This window comes from Sinohyriopsis cumingii, chromosome 4 (assembly GCF_028554795.1).
Source record: "Sinohyriopsis cumingii isolate HCF-2022 chromosome 4, ASM2855479v2, whole genome shotgun sequence".
Lineage (NCBI taxonomy): Eukaryota > Metazoa > Mollusca > Bivalvia > Unionida > Unionidae > Sinohyriopsis > Sinohyriopsis cumingii.
Window position 1 is genome coordinate 70,611,786 of NC_142964.1, and position 20,692 is coordinate 70,632,477.

Sequence of the window (20,692 nt, forward strand, 5' to 3'; positions counted from 1 at the left end):
GCGATTTGATTTCAATCATATTGGTTATCGCCCCTGATAATGGTAGGAGTAATCACACAATCATGCAAACATCTATGACAATAGCATGAGTGCTTACACACATATGTACAAAATACATAATTGATATCACGCACTTTAGAGTAGGAAAGATTACACATTATACGTATAAGTATACATGGGGCTTTAGGTGTTGGTTGTGAAAGACATAGAACAAACGTAGATCTATCATCTTCGCTAGCCAAGGTTCCGATATGATAACCCTATCTGCACCTATTTCCGTGCTTTTGGTCTGTGAATTTCATTGGATGCTGCGGCAAGCCATTGCATCCACTTTGATGCTAAACTTACAAAAAACATTTTTTTCGATTTGCCAAGGCGTAGATGGGATTATCATATCGGAACCTTGGCTAGCAAAGATGGATGGAGGTCAATCGCATAGTTTGCTCACGCGCTCGTGAGTGAAGGATGGTGCGAAATCCAGTGGGTTGATGAGTTGGAAATAGTTAAAAGTATTTCAATAAACATCGGATTTGATTACATTGTTTAAATATGGACCAGATTTGAAGCACGTTAGAGGATTCTCGTCGACGGCAATGTAATGATTCAACTTCCTACCAGAGTAGATTTTAAGGAAGAAATATTATACCATTTTATCTTGTGAAGTAAACGATTAATATGTTAACTAAGTTGTTAAAATAGATTATATCTCTTTACTGTTCTTCATCACACACTTCTTCACACTTGGCTCCAGAAGCTGCGGTGTCTCAGTGGTTAGCGTGATAGACTTGAGACCGAAAGAATGCAGACTCGAATCCTACCATCTAAACACCCTGGGTCAGACGCTGTTTTGTTTTAATTAGTGTGGACAACTCTCTGACCTTTGACTATGATAAACCAGCTTCGAGGCGACCCCTTTTGATATTTTTTGTTTTGTTTTAAATCTGTGTCACCACCCTTTCTGTATACGTGGGTATTTTGAAAAAGAAGTAAACAAGAATTTTTATCGAGAAAATGTATTTTGGGTATTCTTTTAATGTGGTTTTAACTTTTGTTCTTTTGTTTTAATGGATACGTGCCTGTTTCTATCTCCGTTGGCATGTACGTCATATTTGGCAAAATATGTGAAATGAAAACTACACAAACAAACTTTAATAACTCACTATTTATGATGCGCATCCCTCGCGCGCGCCCGCGCGCATGTGTGTGATTTGAATTTTTAACGTAGCTTTAAAACTTTTCAGCCATATCGCTACGAAGTCTGCAGTGTGGCAGTTTATAGTGATGTCTAGCACAGGGGACTCATGCCGCAGACATGTCGGATGATGTCACATTATCCTGACACCAAGGGGACCAGTCCTAACACTAACCCCTAAATGATGAGGGCTCGTAAAGAACAAACCTGAGTGATGTCGTAGTCATGTGCCGTCGGTATTTTAAACACTTTCCCGACTCATGGATACCAATTTAGGGGACAACAGCGACCAGACTGTGTGCCATGCCAGTGTCCATTAATTTTTGAGAACATTCTTGTTAAGTATGTCGATTTGCACCGCGTGAGACAGCGTTATTTTAACGTGAACTGTTTGAAGAAACTACGAGAATGTACCACCCGAGGAAATCTTGGAATTTTTAAGGGAATTTTGTCTGTACAAGAAATTATAATCACGTTTCAACGATTTTAAACGTGTTACTTTATCTGTTGTTCCTTGTTTTATATTTCACAGTTTATTATGCATATTTACGTTTTATATTTTATCTTTTATGCTTTGTGCAGCATTATGTCTTAAGTTCTGTGCAATTCATTCACTGTGCAATTAACCATTTTTTGGCACTACATAGCCATCTTTTTTTTTACTGAGATGCCGTTAAGTACTTCTTTATAATATATAATATATCCTTCAATATAGACTCCTCCTGCAAATGAGACTGACTGCTCTTTCTTGACCCATTACCATCTAGTCGATGGAATGGTGTGGTAGAAATGAGTGGAGAAAAGAAGTGTTAATTTAATTTTTATTCGCAAATGTGTGATTATATTGATCAAAATATGTAACAAAATGTAGTATTACTGTGGTCAGGAGAACGAACTCTTTTTGATTGATTTACATCAGATTGCTCCACAGATGTTTTGAAATTAAAGATAATATATTGTTAAAAGAATTACTTTATTTTCACAAAATCTGAATGTTGGTCACTCCAAACCGCGTGTTAGATAGTAAATGGGGGAGGAGGCATGGATATTATATGAATGGATTGGTCAAAGTACATGTTACACCTACACTTTTTTAGCATTGTGCCTTAAAGGCTTATTAAAAAGCGTTTATAGCGAAAAGGGGAATAAAAAAGTCACGTTTTTCCTTGCCGCCAAACAAACACATCATGTTAAACCTACGGTAATTTTAACATTACCTTTCTAGTTAGATGCCATAAAGACAGCACCCCCCTCCCCATATAGTCTCGATATTAAATTCCAGTCGGAGGCCACAGGGTTCCTATTTTTGTTGGTTTAACATTAGTTAATGTTAATTCCCGTTTGAGACCATATTGTCCCACTATACTACTTCGGTCAGTAAATCAGCCAAAACTCTGGAAATAGGCTGGGGGAAAAATTAAGTGAAAAATCACATGAAATAAAAAATCCTGTTTAAAAAATATATTTATTGGTGTTTCAAAAGACTTGAAGAAAAGGCATACAATTTATTTATTTTTAAATCAGTAAAGGTTATGTTAAATTGTTGGTTTAATTACACCGACTCTAAATAAATGTTATCTTATTTTAAAGACAACTTTCGTGGTAAACATTGATGTTAAACTAATAATTATAAGTTGACGTGGCTCCGATAAAGTACGGGAGGGATCTTACATACATACATACATACATGCATACATAACTATTGATGAAGAACATATCTATTATAAGAGGCGTTATGTATGCTCTTAAAACATAACGTTTTTATAAAACAATTAAAAGATATTTGTATATTTAAAGACAAACAAACACACACACACCCCACAACAAAAAACAAGTGTCGCTTTAACTGTATTTACGTATGCAGCTTGTTCCTCGTTTAATGGGCACGCCACCTTTCTTTCCGGTCTTTAACTTGCGCTCAGCGAAATTTGTTCCGCATCTCATCTTTCCGGCTATGAAATTGTTCAGTTTTGTTCTAGAGATGCGATTATGTTTAATTTATAATGTTACACAGAAGAATTTGTTCTAAAAACATAAACTAATGCCCAAAGGGAGAAGGACACCATCTCAAGTCCAAGGTTTATTTTTGTTATAAAACTTGATTTTGTGCTTCTTTTGTGTATAGCGTCCTTTGCGTTGTTGGTGTGACTAGTATAAGTAAATTTCTACGATATCGCGGGTTCTGTGGTATCGCGGTATTCGAGGTTTTCGGTATTTTACTGCATATCGCTACCTATCATGTGCTTCTGTCATATACACTGGTTGACAATAAATTACTAGTTCTGCATCACAGTTGATTTGGTGATTGATGGCAAGAACATTATTTTAAAAATGCACTCCTAAATTTCAGTTTCCAAACATAGCCGTACCCATGTTCTAAAATATCACTGTAACAGATCTTTTAACCAGTTCGTGATCTGATCATGTCCAATGATGTTATGCAGGAATTGGGTCACATACTTACATAGCTCAACAAGTAGATCTCTGCTTTTATTTCTTTCTGACATTATTCCGCTGCCAGTAATGTCAGAAAAAAAGCGGAGATCTTCTTGTTGGTCTAATAATTACCATCATTGTCAAGAAGCAAGAGATCAAATATGTGGTAGCATTATATGAGTCAAAATGTGAAATATGTTAATGTTGTTGTATTTTGGTGTCATTTACAAGTGATGTTGACTTTTAAACTTGGATGTACATGACTTCTTACTTTTTGATGGAGCAGCTGGAGTTTAAATAGTTAATGGTCGACATGTACATTCATGCTATTGTTGGTGGGCCCATTCTCACCAACAATCCAGCATCTTCCCCATTACAGGTGATTAAAGAGGCATTGCTTAATTCTCTCAAAGTAAGTTTCTGTTGTTTGAGGGTCAGGTGGCAGAATGAGGGCCATTAAGTAGCATACATTTTTCAAGTTGACTTGCCCGTTATGCAACATATACATTAAGTTCCAAACATTAGGACAAGTATATGCCATTGTATGGATATTTTTAGGGTATTGCCACAATATCAGAGTAACTTCCCTTGCATATCCTGGAATCTACATTTCCCACAATCATCTGATTTAAAGTGGAAACTAAATGCATTTTAATAAATAGTAAAGAACAACTAATAGACGTATATAGTATCATCATGGTAAGTGTCTGTATTCACCTGTTTGCTGATCACTAACCTTAAGACCCTCAGCACCGCAGCATTCCAGGCTACGTTATAGCCTATGCTGCACAAAATTGAATTTTATTGAAGTTTTAGAGACTAGGATGTTGATGTTAGATTGATGCTGTATTTAAATATTTGTGTACTTTTAGTTTGGGAATGGCCTCATTTGACCAATGATGCGATTCCATACATCAGCGTCAGGTAGGGTGAATATACAGAACAGACTTTGTTTGTAAAAGATGTTGGATTGGGTCATAATCCTGGTGCAATTATAAAGTTGAGGACCTTGATTCCGGCCATGGAGAAATTTTTAATTTTAAAGAATCAGTTAAAATGTTTCTGAAATGTGTCATTATCTTCTTGAGCATTTGAAAGCATTTTGAAACCTATGATTATATCTTTGTTGGTTAAAAATTTAGTGAAGCAGTACAGTATGCAGATGGTCGATCTGTATCATATTTCATAATAAGGCAGTCTCACTATGAAACAGCGTATTTTATGGCTTCATGGATTGTATTATAATGAAGGAGTATTATATAATGTACTTCATTATAATATATTCACACTGTATGATGGTATACACTATGGAACCCATGGACAGTTATTGTATACTCGTGTATATTCTGATATGTCAAGCAAATGATCATTTAAGTATGAAATGGGTCTTTAATGTCTTGAGGAAATCAAAATGCTACATTTACTTTCATGTTATTTTCTATTATCACAGTAAATTTTATTTCAGTATGAATGTTATTTTCTTATTATATAATTCTTCATTGAAATTTCAGATTCTCCAAACCTAGGAAATCCTGGTGATGAACAGTTCAGTCAGCCCAACACACCGCCAAAGCGACGAAAGAAATCCCAAGGACAGGCAAGTTTTTGATAAGATTATTTATGAAAAAGTACTCTTGAAGATATAGAATATGCAGTCCATATATAGTTAAGCACCTAGTTCATCTGACCTGAAGAACATAAAGCTTGAGTTTGAGAAGGAATTTTCACTTTCAACAAGTCAAATGTGGCATTACAAAAGTAAAACTGTATTTGATTGGTTGATTTCTTGGTCAGCAAACTTGTGAGCACAAGATTTTGTTGATTGGTTGATGTTCAAATCTCAATCTCAGACTCTGAGAATGTTATGGTTTCCAGGCCTGGATTTAGTTGATCTGCATGTGTCAGCATCCGAATAACAATTTATGGGAATAGATTGCATTAATTATTCTTTGAAATAATGCATTAATTCAGAGTGCTAAAATTCGTATGTACAAAGATGTCACAATAAGATTTTCAGATTGTCTCTGACCAAACTTCATATTTGCAGTTATAGCAGAAAATGAATCATGTTTATATTGAAGTTTTGCAGTAAGATCCATGGGTCACTATTTGGGGGTCAGGGAGAGTGGAAAGGGGTTGGAATATGCAGTAAAAGCCTGAGGATTTGCATATTCCCTCCACCAGCCCCCCATTTGTATGTAATTGATGTATTCATCCATCTGTCTGGCAGCCCATACAAATTTTCATTTCCAGGCCAGGATAATGAAACTATTTAATACAGAGGTCTCGTTACCGCTCCAGTGGCATAGTGGTTAGAGCGTCAGTCTTGGAAGTGGGAGGTTGTGGGTTCAATCCCCGGCCGGGTCATACCAAAGACTTACAAAAATGGTACTAACAGCTGCCTTGCTTGGTGCTCAGCATTGAGGGGTTAGTGTTAGGACTGGTCGGCCTGGTGTCAGGATAATGTGACTGGGTGGGACATCATGCTACATGTCTGCGGCATGATGCCCCAGTGCTGGACATCACTATAAACTGCCACACTGCAGACATCATAGGGATATAACTGAAAAATTGTTAAAGCTATGTTAAAAATCCTAATCACACACACAGAGGTCTCGTCAGTCTTTTGACATGGTGAGACCTAGTCCCTCAGTCTCCTAAAATCGTGAAATCCTGGTCAGGAAATTGAGGGTATGTGTGCATTAAGGAATCCATTAGCTGGTGTAAAAACCATTACATTCAGATAGAGTTGGTAGTCTTATGGTTAATATTGTTCTGTCTTCACTTTTTAGCTCTTTGCATTAAAGCGGACTGCTCAAGTGGCCTAGTGGTTAGAGCGTCTGCCTCAGCAGCAGGAGGTCGTGGGTTCGAACCCTGGCCGAGTCATACAAAAGACTTATAAAAATGTTTCTAACAGCTGCCTTGCTAGGCACTCAGCATTAAGAGGTTAGTGTTAGGACTGGTCAGCCTGGTGTCAGGATAATGTGACTGGGTGGGACATGATGCTACATGTCTGCAGCATGTTGCCCCAGTACTAGACATCACTATAAACTGTCACACTGCAGACATAGTAGTGATATGACTGAAAAATTGTTAAAGCTACATTAAACATCCTAATCACACACACACACACACACACACACACAGAGTAAAGCAATTATACTATCCTTGGCATTGGTATCTGTACATATAAAAGCATGTAAGATAAGATAAAATCACATTTATTTAAGGCCAGCGTGATTTAAAACAACATATCAACATAAGCTCTAGTTTGCCTTTTACTAATAGTAAACCCTCACTGTATCTCAATCTTTCTTTCTTCCTTGGTCCAAGGCAACAGTTTGAAGTGGGTCTCACAACACTTAGACCCAGTTGAGTGGGGGATATGGGGATAGTTTTGTGCATATATGCTACAGTGTACATTTTTGGTTATAATATTTGTGTTTAGCTCAGGTATCTAGAATCCTGTATATATACTGTTATAACTGGAAATAAGAAATTTGATGAGGGTGTGTATCATAACAGTTACTATGCTCTCATCACACAAGGAGTTTGCTATGGCCCATATTTTGTGCTGAACTGACTTCGGTTCAATAAAGTGTTTTAAGTTTATTTCTCAATATCAGTTCAATATCAGTTCATGCTAGAATTATCAAATTAGATGATTTTTGTTCTTGTTAGTTCCACACCCATGCAAAATGGTCACTGTAACCTACATTTGACATGCTTAGGTCAAGTTTTAGCTCATGACCACATAAGTTTAGTGAATGCTGTTAATACTTTGCTATCTAGATTCATGAAACTTGATGAGTGGATGCATCTTGATGAGTACTACATGTGGGTTTGAGAATCAAGCTCAGTGTTTGTGGGTATAGAAGAAAGTTTGCCAGTTGCTCCCTGAGGGCCAGTGGTTCTTATTGTGGTTTTATGGGGTTCTTCCTCCACTAGTTATATTGGCTACCATGTATAGCCTATATATTAATTTAGCCCCATAAAATTAAATGGCCAGCCCCCTACATTACCCATGCATTCAGAATTGAACAAGTTTAATAGTTGTGTACATGTATGTTTAATCTTGTAACAAGGCCATTACTGCTTAAGTACTAAACACTTGATTTGCATTGATGTGTACATTAATTTCTTTCTGTTTTTGTTGTTTGTATTTTTTAGCAGATGCTGCTGTTATCTGGAATTTAATTGTTCATACCTCACAGGATTACTTTTCATATTTAAACAGTAGCATAAATTTACACTGTTCAGGAGAAGCTCAGCAAGGTATGGCTCTCGTCAAGTCAGCATTTAAGTTTTATGAATGTGCAAGATATACAAGACTTAAAAAATTAATTTCTGTTGTCCATATATATGTTCAAAATAAAGCTTACTGATTTTTTTTAATGGTCTTTATTTGTAAATCATTCGTGACCTCTTGGTTTTTCCATGGGTGTTCATTGATTGGCTGTTAAAATCAGTAATGCCGATCAGCTGCTCCACAGTTGAGGTACCATCGCCATGCTGGCTAAAGTATGGTTGTGATTTGTCTGTATTTTATTGCTCCATCGTGGAGCAAAAGTGGATGGGATCAAGTCCCCCACTTTGATGCGTGGGGTTCCGAAAATAAATGTGACCTGTACTGTATGCATGAATATATATATAGTAGTGTTTCATAAATTTTTTTCTATATACAAGACTGCTGTAACCCAGTTTAAGAGAATTTGTTCTCTGCATGTTTGTTTTTTTTAAACTCAGAGTTCTGGCTTATTATTTTAAGCTTATAATTGCTCAACCTATTGCTTTGTCAATAAAAAATATTTTAATATCTTTGAGAAAGATTTCCTGAATAAGCCATGAAAAAAGAGTGAAAATATATTGATTATGCTATGCCATCATACTATTTTTTTCTTGCCATTTTTCAGTATAATACCAATGCCAAAGACCTAATTCCTCCTGTGCCTATGGGACCAACCCCGGGGCCATTAGTTGCACAGAATCCTTTTGATGATCAACCCCATGCTCCTTTGCCACATAGACTGACACTTGGTCAGAGGCACATGCAAACAAGAATGCCAGTTCCAGGTCCATTACCCCCTATGTCTGGACCACCAATGGCTGGCAAAGTGTATCCACCGAATGCATCAATGATTTTCAATCCATCCAATCCAAATGCACCACCAATATATCCCTGTGGAGTTTGTCATAAAGAAGTGCACGATAATGACCAAGCCATATTGTGTGAGAGTGGGTGTAATTTTTGGTTCCATCGAGCATGCACTGGTCTAACAGAACCAGCATTTCTCATGTTGACACAGGAAGTGTATGCTGAATGGGTTTGTAATCAATGCTCATCACATAAAAATATACCACTTGTCAAGATGAAGTCATAGAGACACAGTTTACCAAAGCATCTCCATAATGAATCCTTGTCTGAGAGGAAGTATTGATTAAGTAATGAAATGTTCAAATATATGTTATACAGATGCATATATAGGTTTTTATATCCAAATGTCAGAAGTGAGTCTTGTGTGAACATGTTATTATCTATTTTAAATTTTGACTGCTATAAGCAGTCTTATGTTTTTTTTTAGTGTAAATTGTTTCCAGACATCGCATTTAGGAGCAATTTTCATAGCTAAACATGTCTTATTTCCTGATCATTCATTGAGGTCTTGTCCCAAAAACATGTGAATATGCATTTTTATCTGCTTAATGTTAGTATTGCAAGTACAAAACAATCTCTCTTTATGTTTCATTTTAATTTTGTCATTCCGTGTTAGAGCACCTTGTTTTTGATATGATATCAAAACAATTCCACATGAAACATCTCTGATCTCAGACGATTTGTTGCCATTTTCATTGTGCTAATTTTCAATTTGGAATATTGGTGGTATTTTTTGCAGTTAAAATGTAAAATCATTTCTTTGGTAAATGCTGGAAGGATATAATTTCTAAAAAAAATTTTAACTTAGATCTGGAATAAACCTTCAACCTTAATACTCAACTTTGCAATGTTTCCAAGTCTTTAGTTAGCTTGGTCTGAGAAAATTGTGATTTACACATAATTAAGTAATTGAATAGTTTTCTGTGGTATCGGACTTAACAGTTGTGTGTGTGTGTGTGCATGTGTGTGTGTGAAGAAGATATATACATATCACTCCTCTAATTTCCACATTTATAGAAATGCAGTGACATGAAACTTTTGTTTTATTATCAGGTTTTCAGCTTCATTGTATGTTGTCTTTGTTTATCACTTGGAAAATTTAAGTGCTTCTTTTAGACAATCAGTCCCAGTATTTTAATGTAGTATTAAGCTTTGCATCCAAATGCGTGTGGGTGTGTTAGATTTTAAAGATTTAATGCATCTTTTTTGTAAGTTACTTCATTTGTGTTGTAGGCTTTATTTTTGCATAACATATCACCGTCTATATCCTAGAAATGTGAAGTGTGTATATAGTTTTATTATTATGCACACTGTGTATTCATTACAAGATAGATATTTTACTTTTCTAGGGCTAATATTTATGTACATGTAACTATTTTTTCAAGGTATTATTTCAAAATAGAAGTGATGACATACAAATCTATTTTCCCATGGATGCATGTTCAGCAGACCTTGTTTCATTTTTAACTCCTTGTACACAATACAAAAGGTCATCTATTTGTAGTTTCTTTCGTGTCTTTTTTAACAAAATGTCAAAAAAACATTCCTTTTATCATTTTGATTCACCTTTTTGCATGCAGCTCTGTCTCATTGACACACATTTCATGCACAAGTGTCGTAATTTCACAGGTCAAGGCATGTCGTCTAGCTGATGAATGTGTAAATTAGTACTACATTATGTGCAATCATGACAGTAAAGTAAGACTATTAAAAGTCTTAGGAATTTTGCAAAATCATTTTCTTTCCGTTCAAGCTGAAAGTAATTGACATTAATAAATTAAAACAGCGAAGTAGATAACTGATTTAGGGGCTATCAGTCTAATTTTATTGTTTATGATCAGACAGATTTTAGAAAAGGGGTCCTAATCTTTTTGGGTAGGTTAGAGAGATTGTATGTTTTTTGTTTCAAACAAAGCAGATTTAGTTGTCATCATTGAGACCTTTTGACCCTACCCGACATAACCCAACCCTATAAACAAGGAGGGTTGGTCAAAGTTGTAATAGATATGGTTTATACTGGCATCTTTTAATTGGAATATGGGCATTTTTATGCATACATGAAGACTATTAATATGTTTTTATTAACCCATACATACATCAGCTCAATTCCTAAACAGACTAGGCCTTGAGTGTCCTATTTAAAGTTTTCTGTTGGCTTTTCTTGGGTAATCTAGGCAAAATGTTCCTCTTTGTGGTGTGAAATATTCCAGTGATATATAGGTGGCAGTCTAGCCCTCTCATCTTTCCTGTGTGTAGACCATGTACACAAAGGGAAGAAACTCATTCCCCTTACCTCCCCTTGACACCACTGGGTGACAGCCCATTAGTGTATACCAATTTAAGCTTTTGCCCAGTACAATTAATATCATACTTTGGCTTCTTGAAATCCAAGGATATCTTCATTATTTCCAGGTGTCCATCAATGACCATCATATGACCACCATTCAACCAACATGCCAGCTGTTCATGGCATATCTGTTGAATGGATATTCTTCATGTTACCTATTCTTATAATGTTAATGTGATCGGGAAATGTAATCATTAGAGAATGTAAATGTTTTAGTAAATTACTTTTTTCAGAGAATACTTATTCGATCACATTGCTATTAAATCCTCCAACATCTTCCTGCAAATGCATCACCGAGTTTAAACTGGTAAACATCTAGTTGATGGGTAGCTGCGAAGTGAAGTTAGTGGAGGTGATGTGTAAAAAAAAGTTTCTTCCCTTTTGTCTACATCACATATAGATGGGAAAGATGAATTTTTGTATTTTTGTAAGGGCTGGATTTAAGAGTATATTTTTCTAACATTAACATGATTAGGGAAGAAGTCTTGGAGAAACTATATTATACAAATTAATTTTCTTGAAGTTTTCTTTTTTGGCACAAAATATTGTTTTGTCACTAAAAATATATTGGCATTAGGGAAAAGGAGGTTGATGCTTCACATTTTGTTTTATTAACCATATTGATGCAATTTTTGGGCAGAAATTAATCATATATATTTGAATTTAGTTTTTTTTCTTCTTCTGAATCAAAATACAGTTTTCTGCTTTATTAATAAATGCTAATAGTTATTTTATCCCTTTTTTGGCCAAGAAGAATTATTTTATTTAACCTGCATACTGCAATTATTCTTATAGATGCCCTGGGGGCGATACAATCTCCAAAGGGGTCACTGAATACTGTACATTGCTGTTTGATTGAAAACATTTGTAAATTAATTTGTTTTGATTTCTCTAGCAATTGTTGGATTACTTGTTTACTGTTTTAATTATTTGGGCATACCTTAATGGATATGTATGGATCTATAAGCCTCAGTAAGGTAGGATGTCTTTCTTTGTGGTAAAAAAGGGGTGCGTTTATTAGAAGAGGGATTCTGTTAGAATAGCTACAGTATTTGAAGCATTAGATTAACATCCAACATATTGTATCATATTTTTAGCTTTCCTGGCCAGGAGACCAAGTGAGTTTAAATAATGATCCTTCTTCCATTTTGGATCAGACATGTTTCTGTGTACAACTTCTGAAAAACCACTCTGCAGAATTTTACTAAATTTAAAAAAAGCAGGCTGGCTTGAAGAACTTACAATTTACACAGATAATGCCAATCTGTTAGCAAATATCGCCAAATTACTAACAATTGAAAATCCTTTCAATGATTTCTTAAAAACTGTTCAACAGAATTTGACAAACTTTGACAGCATTTTGGCATGAAGTGTTTCTTATTTGTTGCAAAGATGCAGAGCCACCATAAAATATAGCTGCCATTAATACAGATAGAAAAACCATTAAGCAACCATTAAACAACTTGACAGAATTTTACCCAATTTGACTGACATCATCTTGGCATGAAGATCTTTTTTAGATTTGTCTAAATGATGCCAATCTACCGTTAAATGTGGCCACCATTTCTAAAATAGAGATACATTAATATGACTTCTTTACAAAAACTCTTCAGTAGATTTGACAAAATTTAAAAGAAAGCATCTTGGCATGAAACTCTTTCATATTGTTTAAATGATGCTAGTTCACCATTATAAAATGGCAGTTATTAAAAGTAGAAAAACCTTTCAAAAACTGCTCAACAGAATTTGACTGAATTTTGCAAAAACCAGGATACCTTGTAATGACAAGTGGGTAAATACATTAATGGTGGAGCTATGAACAGTTTATGAATTAGAGCCAAGTGCCTGGGAGCAGGGAGCGATCTGATAAAGTTCAGGGGAACAATGCTGATCATATATGTGATATGGCCTTTTTATACCAGGAAAGTGACCCTTTATATATGGTCTAGGAAAGAAGAACATTGTCGTTACCATGTAGCAACTACTGAATATACTTGCTTATAAGACGAGCCCAGCTGTAAACTGCACAGACCCAGATCTGCCATCACATCATCTGGGTCTGTGCAGTTTGTTAGGAGTAATCAGTCGCACAAACAACATAGAACCTGATCTGCAGGTGCTTTATGCTATGGCAGATTAGGATCTTTGTTTGCAGTTAGACTTGACTTATAAGTGAGTAAATATGGTATGTGTTCCAAGTTTTTCTTTCCCCTTAGCAATTTCAATATGTATGTGAATTTTGCAAGCTATCCAGATGAGCAGGATCAGGCCCACTTGGGCAGATTGTTAATGTTGTACCATGTTATTAGGTGTTACCATAGGGATCTCTCATGTTTTTGTTTAGGAAGAAGAAGTTTTTCTTTCTTGATGAGCCTTCATTTAGCCGATAGAGACCTAACTTCTTCAGTGGCAACAGCAGCAGAAATGGTGTCAGATGCATCATCTGGTTTCACACTTCATTGTTAAAGTTTTTGCAAGTAATAAACACTTGGGATATGTAACTGCAGTGGCAGAGGGCAAGACAGCAAGACATTAATTTATTTGGAACCTTTGCAGGGACAATCCTAGGCTTCAGATTGGGTGAGAAATAACTTTTCTTTCAGGTCAGAACAGAAAGAAGTGCAAGACCATCAGGGATACTTGATATATATTGATGATTAGACCAATGTAATACAATATAGTTTTTAATAATAGTAGTAGTAGTCAGAGTAGTAGTAGTTTTAGTGCTTGTAGCTGCTGCTGTGGTATAAAATTATTTCTGCATGTATTTTACACTAGATAGAGAATACTTTCTTCTTTGTAAAGTTTGTGACTATAAAAAATCAGATTATTATGGGATATTTTATCGTAGTCTCATGCCATATAATAACTTGATATGTGATCAGGTCTAGTGTTGAAGGCCGCTAGGCTGGTTTATCAGTGTAACTTGAATGACATGAAACATGTCTAAACATAAAGTAACATTTTGTTTGCTCTGACTTTATTCCTCTGCAGTATCAACAAACTGTCTTTATGCCTTAAGTTGCATACAATCTTTCTGAAGTTGATTTAGAAGAAATAAAATGTCAGTACTGATGTTTATAATTTCAAAGTCATTGATTATTTAATGCAACAGTGATCAGTTTTGTGTTGGGAAGGGATATAGTCTTTTGGCTGTTTATTTGTTCATTCATTCATTACCCCACTAGTATCTCACACCTTATTTCACTTGCACTGAAGAAGAATTGGTATATGGATGTATCTTAGCTGTATCAAAACTAGGAAATTGCAACTTAATTTGTACATTTGAATGGTGAGCATTTCATCAATTACACCCACCATGTCTTCTTTTTTTTTAAACCTATACATATGAAAAATGGAATGTAGATACATTTTTACGAAAGTAACTCATTCACACCAAATCTTTTCACTATGAACTAATCTGCATGCTTGAGTGACTTGTGTATATTGTTGGCTAGTTGAAATGTGCTCATGTTGGTGAGGAGATTCATGTTCATGGGTAAACACATTGATAGATAATTTGTGATGGCCATGTATAATTAAGGTTCAAGCGGACCTTTGTTGCTATTACTTACACATTCAAATTGCAAAACCAATACTATGATTTGCTAAACTTGATGATGCAAATATTCTTACCTGATAGTTAGCAAATACATAGCAAAATGAATATCACTTTACTGCTAATTGCAGGAGAAGTTTTACACCCCAAAACTACTTTTCCTTTCTAGTTGCTGGCATGTTACAATTAATCCGAGAGGTGATTGGAACTATATTGTATCTTACCTGGTAACTGGCAAATACATGACAAATGAACGTCACTTTACTGCAAATTGAAGGTGAAGTTTTAGCAACAAGTTGCATTTTCTTCCAGGTTGCTGGCTTGTTACAATTAAACTGTATTGTTTGATTAACTTCACATGCGGAAAATTCTGCCTTGCTTTTATTTAGACTTTATGGTGTGTTTTATGTACTTAAATATATTCTTGTTTTTGTCTGAATGTATTTACTATTTTTAATTTTTGTGTGCATTTACTTTTTGCACTTTAAAATGTGCATTTTGATTGTCAGCATTTTAGTCAAAGATGATCATTGTACATGTTAGCTTCTTCATAGATTTAAGTCATTCCTGTATTCAGATCAGTGCATGAGTTCCAGTGTTTACCTGTAAGAAAATCACAGTTGTGTGAGCATGTGAAAGATGTCATTTTGAAACATGGACAAAAAAAGTACTTTAGATTTGTCTGGATGGATAACTTGTCAGTAATTGTCATTTAGCTAATCCCACTGAAACAGCTTTACTGATCATATCCAAAACATCATACAAAAATGTTAGGATTATGCCACATGAGATGGCATAGAATTATGCCATAATAAGGCATACATTTTTTTTATTGAATGGAATATTTCCATTTTTGGTTACAGTGTACAAAATGTATGACTTTTGGGCTGTATATTTGTTACTGGATCATAAATGAAGTGTAGACAGTATCATATGTTGCTTTAAAATATGTTTTTATTATTCTTCCAGTTTTGTTTAATCTGCTGATACATGATATTAAGACAGTGTTTCACTTAAAACAATCTCATTTATGGACAGAGACCTTTTAATTGAATTGAAGAATCCCTTTACTACATCTGCCTACCTCTTCCTCCATCTGTCAGTCATTTGTTTATTTGAAATTCCAGTGAACCACTAGCCAACCTTGTCCTGTGCACTTTGTGATCAATCAAGTAATGACACCTGTTGTTTGCTGATTTGACTAGGATAATATCTGGTGCCCTAATGATCACACACTTAGACAGTTCATACTGTGTAACCAGATATGTTGTTTGATTGTTTTTTTATATATATCCAATTTGTTTGAAATTGGCAGTGTTCCTAGAGTGAAAAAATGATTAACAGAAAAACTTTGGTTTTACAGAAAAGACTTTGCTACTTTGCTAAGGTGCAGACATGGTTGTATTGGTATTCCATCAATTACCATAAATACCTGTATGTAAGTTGGATCAAACTGAAAACTGCAAAGATCCAGATCTGCCATTACATAATGCACTGGCAGATCTGGGTCTATGCAGTTTGCTATGCATAATAAGTAGAAAATAGAGTATTGACTCTGATTTGTTGGAATATGATGCAACGGCAGAATAGGGTCTGTATTGTTTTCAGCTTGACCATAATTATAAAGCTGGTAAATATGGTACATTAATTATGCTTTCTTTAGTGGTGTCTCTTGCTTTACTTGTTTTTGCCACACTGTCTCATCTTTTTAATTAAATGACAGCATACACATTTAGATTTATATGTTGTCAATGAGATTTCAGATGTGGAAGAGTTAACAATGTATAAGAGGCTGAATTTTTTTTCCTCTTTTGGAAGCAGTTTGCCTGTCATCTTTTCAGATTTATTTTTTAAGTATATTCCATCACATTTGTTTCAGGTCACATGTATTCTCCCACATTCCAAAACATTAGCAGCTAAAATTGAGTCCTGGTTATTTTTATTGAACTATACAAACAGATTCTATAATATCAAGATTTTGTAATAATTTTCACTTTGGGGATGGGTGTGGTGGGGTGGAATCTGTGACTTCATTTATAAAACTGTTTAAACCATGTTACAAATAAATACCTATTTTCTAACACTAATATGTTTAGATATTAGGTGTTTTTCAGTATAATTTAACTATAATTCTGATATTTTCTTTGATCCCTTCTCTGTAGCTTTTATCAGTTTTTGACTTTTTTCCTTAAATATTATTCTACATGCTTTGTTAAATTCTCTTTTGTGCAGAAATTGATAAGATTATGTTGCTTATGATTCCTGCTGCAGTAAAGTTTTTAAGTTAAACAAAAAATGTTGACGTTATATGATACACTCAACATATATGTAAAAACTAATAAGAACTTGAGGATTCTTTTCTCATGGTATGTTCATGTTTAATCTTGTTGAAATAACATTATGTGACTGAGATTTTTTCACACAAATTGCATTAGATGAGAAACTTGAAAATGTGATGGATTGGATTTATGATTTCAGTTTAAGATACTAAAATTCACAGCATATAGCAAGCGAAAATGAAACATACATTAAAAAATATCCTATTTTCCATCCTTCAGCAGTGCATTTATTAACTTTCGTTGCCATAACATCTTTTTTATTCTTAGATAAACCTTCCGTCAGTATTGTATAACAAATTTAACTCAGAATTGAAAACTTTGATGTACACATGTTATAATGCCATTATTAGTTGTAATTCTTATACAGCATAATCATGTGACCAATTTTGGGTGCATTACTTTTTCAGGGTGTGAGAATTTTCTTTTAAAGATGTTTCCTCTTACATTTTTTTTTGGTTGCTTTTTTTTCTTTACAGTAATTGACTGTTATTGATAGATATATGGCTGGTGATTCTGGCTCATCTGGAAGATCATTGGGGTTGAGGGGTGGGGGACAAGACCTCTGGTATAAAATAATCACCAGAATAAGATATGGTAGATGATAACTGTTTATATAAACACTGCAGGTGGAAACAATTCCAGTTCACCTAAAAGAAGTTACTACACTAAAATGTTCATTTTCATAGAAATGTCCTGACACATCATTAACTTTCCACTTAAGCTTATTCTTTCCTTCCTCTCTTCTCTATCTCTCTGCATATATCATGACAAAATATACCAAGAGATGTACTAACACTCACTTTTCTCTCATACCGAATATGATTTTTGGATAACCATTATCTTTGAGGCATTGTCCTTATAGTCCAGCCGAATATCAAAATGCTTACTGAGCCATTTTTGCAGGATCATGACCTTTTTCCCTGTGGTTGTTAATGATTATCCAACTCCCATAAACTTGTCTATGCTTGAAATGTTTTCTGATTTCCTCCACGCATGCTGGTGTGAAATTTGATAATGGTCACTGTTTATTTTTTTCTTCAGTTTATCCAGCCTTATCTAATATTTATTTCCGCTTGTAGATCTGATCATCATTCCATATTTTTAGTTAGGGATTTAAACAATCCTTTGCCATGGCACTTATTCAGTATCTTTTTTACATAATTATCATTCATCATGTTTATATTGGTCTGCAAAAGTAAATGGTCTCTGTCCTCACTACCATTGAAATTGTGTCATTTTCATTCATTTTATTTTATACTTTTTAATTACCTTATGCATATGTCTTTAAAATAGTTCCCACTGTGAGCATTGTTCTCACTTGTATTCCCTACAAGCATCTGGGTATAATTCTTATTAGAACTATTATTGAGTGTATGTACTATATTTTTGTATTATTTTGTGAACGAAATCCCATTCTGTGTGTGCAGTATTAATACGTGCATTATTCGCTTGCTACTTACCAACTGGTTGTTAGCAAACATATCATGATAGTAGTTTTCCAGAAAGTCTTTATAAAGCCCACATGTTTATGCAATAGTTGTTTTATATTTTAATTTTACAAACTTTTTATTTTTTCTACATTGTAATTTTTTTTGTCATGAACAATTCTGTCATTTGTGACTTATAGATATAAGGGATGCTTTTTATCTTCAAAATTTACACATCCTTAATGGTGGTTTTTGATATGTTCTATACATAGCATCTTTAAACATGATTAAATTGATTGTTTTTCTTTTGTTCACTAATATTAAACATTTACTTAAAAGAGTTTCTCTTCACTTTTTCCAGTTCAGTTGCTTTTGGTTTTACATGATCTCAAAGTTTTTGTTATCTTTGTCTTTTATTCTGTACTTATAAAACAGAACTTAGCATATAATGGTGTGTTAATGATTTAAATGATCTACAAGCTTGTGTATCCATGACATGCGTTGCATATGGCAATTTGAATAATTACTCTATATTTAAGGCACTTGCACTTTTTATTTGATATTACTTTTATTTTGTATTGACTTAAAGATTTCTTTTATATGATGTATATGATATAAAAAAGGCATCTATATTGTAGGTAAAATGAAATAAGTGCTAGGAAGCAGTAGTTGTACATTACACCTTATTTACCTGTATAGCCTGACAAATTTTTATGTTGTGGGCATATACTCATGAATGCTTATTTGTGCCTGGCAGATTTTGATGAAAGGGTGGGTAGCCATAGAAAAGAGGAAAATAATATACAAATGTTTATTTCTCTCACTCCTCACAAACTAATAATTTGGAATATTAAAACATGCCCATGACCAGGCATATGTTTGTCAAGCTGGAGGGTCTTCACAAGTTGCTGTATGGAACCAGTTACTCCAAGATCATTACAGTTAATGATTCATTTACACCACTGATGTGCTCCTGAGGTTATGGTGTAAATTGAAAATTGGCATACATTGAAAGTAATTTCCCATATGCTACTTGTAAATGAAGGAAGTCCTTTGGCAGATTATATCTCTTAAGTTTTCATGTGATGATTATTTATCCATAATTCTCAAACAAACGAATACATGTAAATGTAAGCTGCTTGAAGTCACATGGCTCCCGCAATCACGTTAAAATGAACACAGGCACAAATTTAATGTTATTGCTTCATTATAAATGGCATTTAAAATGAAAATGCGCAGATCAAATTGGTTTTGTAGATCATACCCACAAATATCCATGTGAAATATGAATGATTGAGTTTGTTTCAATTATGAAATTCTTTTCTTACTGCCTCCCCTTTTTCAAAGAATTATGCAAAACAGCAGTTGCCCATCAGCATCAGCTCGGTGTTAAGTATTTATGGAAGCCAATACTACAGTTTTTATGACAAATATTAACTCCAGAAATTGAGAAACATCTTGTTCCATGGAAACCTTTCCACTTTAATAAGGCTTAATTATGGGCATCAGTATCTTTATTGGACATATATTCGAATCATACAAAAATCTCTCAGTTCTTCATTCTCCTGTGAAAATCTCTGGAAAGGAACAGTATTTTCTTTATTTTTGTAAAATATGTATTGCATTCTTCCATTGTTGTCTCTTGACCATCCAATACAGCAGGGTGCACCTTCCCTATGGAGGCATTTTATGCAGAACAATACACTTTCAAGGGCATAATATCTTGGTTGTTACGCAGTAATTGCAGTTTAACCATATAATAAATTCAATCAATTTTTAAAATAGAAATGTATTGTGGGTTGTGAAATGAATTGATTTCAATAAAATACACATGTGTTTAAAGAACATTAGCTTCAGAGTTTGTGGCTGAACTTATAAAGGGCAATTTTATTATCATGTCAACACTGTGAATTCTTAGGGCAGCAGGATACACTTTAAGGAGGGCAGGATGCATGTACCACCCATTTATTTAACTCAGACAACATTGACTTTTAGTAAGCATAAAATACATATCTGTACATTTAATTCTCACAAAAAGCTCAGCATTGTATACTTAACTGTACACATTAGTGACAGTATACTGTACATAAGAATAACAGGCTACCTATAGACACTGTACATGCATTATCAATGTCAAGTAGATTGTGTTACCAAGTTCATATTTTGAGTGACTATTTTGGTTTGGCTAAGGTTTTCTACATATTATATATACATATATTAAAAAAATTCTACTCCTA

The 20,692-nt window shown here is 34.3% G+C and overlaps 1 protein-coding gene across 1 annotated transcript; it reads left to right on the top strand.

The window, feature by feature from the left end:
• The first annotated feature begins 3,152 nt into the window (after nucleotides 1-3,152).
• On the top strand, nucleotides 3,153-20,692 carry LOC149801421 (uncharacterized). The gene is made up of 3 exons (XM_089955523.1): nucleotides 3,153-3,270; nucleotides 5,140-5,225; nucleotides 8,542-20,692. The coding sequence occupies exons 1-3, from the start codon at nucleotides 3,234-3,236 to the stop codon at nucleotides 9,007-9,009; spliced, it is 591 nt and encodes a 196-aa protein (XP_089811649.1). The 5' UTR covers nucleotides 3,153-3,233; the 3' UTR covers nucleotides 9,010-20,692.